Source organism: Eurytemora carolleeae, unplaced genomic scaffold, assembly GCF_000591075.1.
Source record: "Eurytemora carolleeae unplaced genomic scaffold, Eaff_2.0 scaffold869, whole genome shotgun sequence".
NCBI lineage: Eukaryota > Metazoa > Arthropoda > Copepoda > Calanoida > Temoridae > Eurytemora > Eurytemora carolleeae.
The window spans coordinates 99,783-106,591 of NW_019396769.1; the positions used below are offsets into that span (position 1 = coordinate 99,783).

A 6,809-nucleotide genomic window follows, 5' to 3' on the forward strand; every position below is an offset into this window, starting at 1 on the left:
CCCCCCCCCTCCCCCCATCTTGATAAGAGTTATTTATCTTCCTTTTAAAATACAGAGAATCTTTCATCCAAATATTTCTTTTTAAGAAATAATTCTAAATACCAGATAAAACTGCTCATTTTCAGCAATTTTTATACGTTTTTTATTTTAAAGCAGAGCAGCATATTAATATACGAGCAGCCCTGATTCACGTTCTTGGTGATCTACTCCAGAGTATTGGTGTTCTCTTTTCTTCAGTTCTTATCAAAATATTCGGGGAGTCTTGCAAGGTAAACCTCGAAGTTAAAAATACAAAAAACGTCCTTTAAGATCTTTTCTCCATCGCTTGGCCACAGATCTAACTGAACAAGGAAATTCTTAATAATATTAACCTTTTTCACATCCTGTTAAAATCCAATTACAGGGTTGTATCTTTTCTTGAAAATTGTTTTTTGTTCCGATGTTAAGTGTGGTTGCGCGGAGTGGAATTTTTTTTAGAGTTTTCGTCGCTGAATTTGGGAAAATAATAATAATACACCCTTGGTTAAGAATTTTTTTTTTTATGTTCATATTTATAGATTGCTGATCCGATCTGTACCCTTATATTCGCATGTATTGTCCTGGTTACAACTGTGTCAGTGCTCCGGGATACCTTGAGAATACTAGCAGAGGGAACTCCGAGACGTATCAAATATAGTTCACTTCGGGATGAGCTTCTCCAGGTAGGTTACATCAGTATTAAGGGATGTTCTGAATATGAATAATGAATACATATAATGCGTTGTTTGTGGAGATTTTAAAAAGATTAGTTTACCTCAGGGGTGTATATTTTCTTGGAAAATTATTTCCCCTCCCTTTGAAACCCATCTTTTCCTACAGAATATGTTTGTGCAAAAAAAATTTCAGGGGTTTTCGCTAAATGATGGGTGAAATAAATAAAATTTGGGGTTAAAAGTATCATAAGAATGATAAAACTACCTTTTGATGCCCAAATTTTAGTTTTTCCCCCAAGATCTTCAAAATTCATTTCTCGGAGGGGGGGGGGGTAATTCTTAAAATATACAGTCTACACCCATGGTTTACCATTTCCATTGGCTTATTTAGATGATTTTTATTTCCTTGAGTTGAAGGGGTATATTTTTTCCTGGAATCATATTTTCTCACCTCCTACTAGTAGATAATCAAAAACTTAAGGTGGTTGGTAATCAGCCATAAAAAATTATAATTATTTTTATAGATACCTAACGTGAAAAGTCTCCACGATCTTCATCTTTGGTCACTGACAGCTGACCTGCCTGCTGCATCTGTTCATCTCGGGGTCAGCGTAGGAGCTGATAGGGATCTTATATTATCCAGTGCAAATAAGATTCTCCAGTCTAAATACGGAATCCATAAAACCACAGTTCAGGTTCTTATTTTTATACTTTTTTAAAGAATGCGATTATTTTATTTAGTTTGTTAGTTGATTATTTAAACGGATAAACTGTTGCTTAAAACAGTTAAAGGGACCTGTACGCGTAATTTCAAGTAATCCTACATGCGAAGATGGTAATCCTTGATTAAAAGCTTTGATGAAGTATGAATTAGAAATTAATATTAATAATTTTATGATTTGCACCAAATAATTTAAAATTAAAAAGACAAAAACTTTTGAAAATTTAAATTATTGTCAATTATTGTTTATCTACAACATTTTTTTTTTCCTTTCTACTTGAAGGAGAACATAAAGGAAGTATTGGATTTTAACAAGAGAAAGGTTTCATGAGTATTGTTGTGAATAAGGCACTGCCGTTATCTTTGCATGGAGGGTAACTTGAAATTTAGGCCCTTATATACATTTACCAACTGAATAAAACTAAAGATTAATCTGCAGGAAGGATTGGATTTTTTTCTATACTAGAAGATGTGCCGGGCGTTGCCTGTGGAATTTTAAAAACACTTCAAAAACATATTTGAATAATGAAATTTGAAGAAAAATCGAGTATTTTTAGCCCACGTTACCCCCAGGGTTCCCAACTCGGCCAATTTGGTCTAGACGTTTGGTCAGCTATAGCGAACATATAAATATATATGTATATGAGCGAAAAACTTTATTATATCATATTATATTTTTATGAATGTTTGTATTTAGGTTGAACTGTACAAGTCACAAATATCCTCTGAATGCTTAAAGTGCCAACCCTTGGAATCCTGACCTCAAACTCCGGTCAGAGCAAGAACTCCTCCTACTCAGATATACAAACCCATCAATCATTCAGAGTCATTTCAAGTCAGTTCTCAATCTTCTTGGGACCAAACTGATTCAGACTCCAGTCAAGTTAATATTCTTAGCACTTAATCGGAGTCCCTTTCAAGAGAACCCTTACAAGTCAATTTATGGATCTATTGAGGTTATATCGCAACCTGTATCACAAAAGGTCGATTTGAAACCTGGACCATACAGAGTCTATTTTCTTTTTTAAGATCCATAGTGGACAACACGAAGTCCATTTAGGTTCCCTTGAGACGTGGACCATATAGTGCCCATTTAGGTTCCTTTGGGACCTGGACTACACCGAGTTCATTTTAGTTCCTTTGAGACCTGGACCGCACAGAGTCCATTAAGGTTACTTTGGGACCTGGGCCACACAGAGTCCATTTAGGTTCCTTTGAGACCTGAAACATACCAAGTCTAATAAGGTTCCTTTGAGACCTGAACCACACATAGTCCATAAAGATTCCTTTGAGACCTGAACCACACAGAGTCTGTTAAGATTCCTTTGATACCTGGACTTCACAAAGGCCATTTAGGTTACTTAATACCTAGACCACATAGAATCCATTCAATGTGCCTCTGAAACCTAAACCATGAAGGCACATAAACCATCGAAAGTTTTGAGGTCCAACCAGAGTCACAGCAAATTTAGTCCCTTGAGATTGGACTGCACTGTTGATTGTACACTCGCAGTTACTATAAAACATACAAATGGTACTAATAAATCTAAAACCTAAACCTTAAAGGGTTCCAGGTTTACCGATGTAGTTAATCCTTTAAGGTTTTCATTCCAGTTTTCATATTAAACGTTTTTGAACCGGTTGTGAAAAATTCAGGTTGTTGAAATCAGGTTTACCTTTTTATATCCACTGTGTTATACTCCTTTTTTTTAGGTCACAAAATATTTTTTTTATTGCATATTATAGTTTTACCTGCGTTCTTGAAATGTAGTTACATTAAGTTGAATTTATAACAAACAAAAATCAAATTTTTATCGAAAAGTCAATACTATCGGATTAAAGTTTTTAATATCATTTTTTAGGTTTATGTATTTTTATGGCTTTGGAAAAATATCTTATTATTTTTAGATTCACTTTCTGATTGTTAAAATTAGGAAATTATTATTTGTCGGAATTAGTAAGCATACTACTTAACGTTAATATATTTATTGTATAATATAAACTGTGATCTATAATGGATAATGTTTTTAATGGTTTGTGTATTATACCCCCCCCCCCTGTCTCCCAAAATCACTGAATAAAATGGAAAGTAAATTTTAACCAATGATAAAATGAAATACATAAAGTCATTTAAATCATGAAAAAAAATTTAACTGCTTTTAAATATTTAAAACACAACTTTTTTTGCTTGCTTTTAAAATAATATGTATTTTCCTCAACAAATTCTAAAATTCAAAATGATGATTTTAATCCTAAACTTTTTTATGTTTTTTGTTGTTACTTTTTCTCTGATTTCACTTTTATTGCTCCCGTATAACTTTGTTTCAGTATTTAGAGATCATTTTCAGATAAAATTATCCCAAAACTTAAAAAAAAACTAAGTTATTTTTTAAGTTCTCAAAATCTTCAAATTTTTTTATTCAGCAGGAAAGAACTAGATTGAATCTAAACAAAACTAGAATTATTCGCTTTTTATTCCATACAAATTATAGTGGTTGCTTTGAACAATCATCAATGATTTTTAAATATTTTATTATCATTCGCAAATTTCGAACCCAACTCCAGTTTCGCAAATTTTCGAACCCAACTCTAGTTTACAGAAAAGATATAGTAAACAAACTTAGTTTTTTAAGTTATATCTTGTTAAAAATTTATATGTGAAAGTTCATATATTTACTAGTGATATTTTGTCATTTCTCTACTTATCACATACTTTAATTATGTAATTTAATATTTAGAGAATTTTACTCGATCAAGTTGTATAAACTCTATTGATTGTAAATGTTAAAATTTATCGTAAAAATATTTAATGAATAAAATTTATTATATTCCACGCGTACTTGTCATACAAAAAAAACTACAATGTATTCCAAAAGTGTTTGCAATCTACAATCTACATATTCTGCCCCTCTGTAAAAACAGAACTTTATCCATATGAATAGTTAATACTAGGAAGTAAAGTTGTTGGAAATATCAAACATTGTTGGAAATACCAACATTGTTCCGTTCTAAATCTACAATCTACAATCTACATATTCTGCACCTCTGTAAAAACAGAACTTTATCCATATGAATAGTTATTAGTTAATACTAAAAAGTAAAGTTGTTGGAAATATCAAAACCAACACTGTTCAGTTCTAAATATGTGGAAAATGAAAATTACTTTTTTTTTCTGCTATTTTTCTTAAAGTTACTAATCTAAAAGTATTTGCAGAAAGCAAAAAGGGTCATTTTGCAAAGCTCATTCATTATAAAATAAAAAAAATTGTAGGCACTCAACCTAGGACAGGATTTAAACAATAAGAGAATTGAGATCAGAGAATTGTGTTAAGATGTAAATGAGAGGAAGATTAGCCGGTATAAACACAGATTAGGGTACCCCAAGAAGTAGGGAGGGACTAACTTCTTATCTACAAATAAAAGATGATCTGTGGCGTGTAGGGAGAGTCGGGACGGGGGACTGGAAGGATGAATGGACGGGGTCAAGAGAACACTATTTTGAAAGGAATCATCAACAGAGGCCGTTCCTTCCATAAACTACATTGGTCGACAACTTGACGTCTCCTATATTGGTCGTGAAATGTACGGAGAAATATCTATATCTATCAGATAGGAATTTAGCATGAGACATCTAGCGGCCAACATATCGTCCCCCAAAGTACGTGAAATACACGACCACTTTCTATGGAGAAAACGGGCTCAGTACTCTCATAGGTCCTTCTAGGGTTATACTGAATGAGTAAACTGCCAAAATCTGAACACTATTAGGCCTTTTCTGCCTATTGATTAAATAACAAATTCATGAAGTAAAAGTTGGGCAAGACAATGCTGCCACCGACACTTCCAGGCACACCAAGGTCTGGCTACAGCTCTAGGGCTTCAGTTGCCTACTTTCTTGGACTGAACAGTGAACACACAACAACCTTTTGAGAACCTCAGGAATATTCTCGAGAGAAATCTATTTCAAAATTAAATCCAGTTGGAGAGTAAATACGACCCATAGTATGCGATCCAGAGCCCGTTTTCTCCATAGAAAGTGGTCGTGTTGTACACGTACTTTGGGGGTAGATATGTTGGCCGCTAGATCATAGATGTCTCATGCTAAATTTTATTTGATAGGTAGATATTTCTCCGTACATTTGACGACCAATATAGGAGACGTCAAGTTGTCGATCAATGTAGTTTATGGAAGGAACGGCCTCTGGGGACTTGTGCTGGACTGAATGGGGGTTTGATCCAAGAACTGACCTTAATGGCCAGGAGACTTTTAACGGAGGCCATGTTTATGGAAAAAAGATTTTTAAGAAATTTTTTATTCCATTCGTTTATGATATTATGCCCGTAAACAAAATTTTTGTCTGAAACATCACGTTTAAGAGCCATTTGAGCAATCTGCAAACATTTTCGGTTCATCACATTTTAAAGCTCTGATGACAAAACCTATTTTTTTCAAAAACCGTTGTCAGAAATTTTTGTTTTTTTGTTCTGTCACAGAAAGAGAAGTATAAATTTAAAACTTTTACATCATCAATGATTTTAGGCTTTAACAAACAACACATTAATATTCAATTTGAGGATTCTAACACTTGTGGGTCGTACTGTAGTGTTTTTTTAAGCTCTGAACGGCACAATTGCGGCTCCATAATTTAATTAATTGGAGGAATCTATCTGGTAGGTAAATCAAATTTTGAATCGGTAGTTCCCATAATATAACATCTCGAAATTCTAAATTGTCATCTATTTATAACCATATTGTCTTCTAATAATAACTAAATTAGAAAAAGTTATGAGAAGAAATCCCCCAACCTCGATAATAAATTATTGTTAAACCATTTACAGTAATAACCAGAAAACTGTAAAATAAGAATACAATATTAAAGCTATACTGAAGTGCGTAAGATGTTGTTAAAAGCATATATACTTTGAGTTATTAAATCACTTATTAAGTGAAATGGGTCTCTACACTGCACAACTGTTGTGCCTCATTTTCATAAGACTCTTTTTAATTACTACCTTTTTAATTACTACCTTTTAAATTACTACCTTTTTAATTACTACCTTTTTAATTACTACCTTTTAATTACTACCTTTTTTATTACTACCTTTTTAATTACTACCTTTTTAATACTACCTTTTAGATTGAATTTAAAGTTTTTTTTTCGCAATACATAGCGAAATTTCACTTCTGCATTAGTGTTAGCCATATTTGAAACAGTATGAATTATAGCAGTATTTTAAGTACAGAGCAGAGGCCCTCAGGAGTATGCGGGGAAAATGGACATTATCACACCCCGGAATTTCACTTGGAAGAAGTTTCTCAAGACAACATTCTTTATCCGGACCGGCCGGCCTTAAACCACCAGAGCTGAGACCGAATTTAAAAAATTTAAACATGG

The 6,809-nt window shown here is 33.0% G+C and overlaps 1 protein-coding gene across 2 annotated transcripts in view; it reads left to right on the forward strand.

Moving 5' to 3' along the window:
- Positions 1-3,483, forward strand: part of LOC111708464 (zinc transporter 2) — a 9,807-nt gene extending 6,324 nt beyond the window's left edge. Inside the window, exons 2-5 of one of the 2 annotated variants that reach the window (XM_023481840.1) lie at positions 154-269; positions 558-701; positions 1,217-1,387; positions 2,111-3,483. In XM_023481840.1, coding sequence (XP_023337608.1) covers positions 154-269; positions 558-701; positions 1,217-1,387; positions 2,111-2,173 — 494 coding nt within the window. In that variant the 3' untranslated portion in view covers positions 2,174-3,483. The remainder of the gene's footprint in view (positions 1-153; positions 270-557; positions 702-1,216; positions 1,388-2,110) is intronic. The other variant, XM_023481841.1, reaches the window with a different exon arrangement.
- The last annotated feature ends 3,326 nt before the right edge of the window (positions 3,484-6,809 follow it).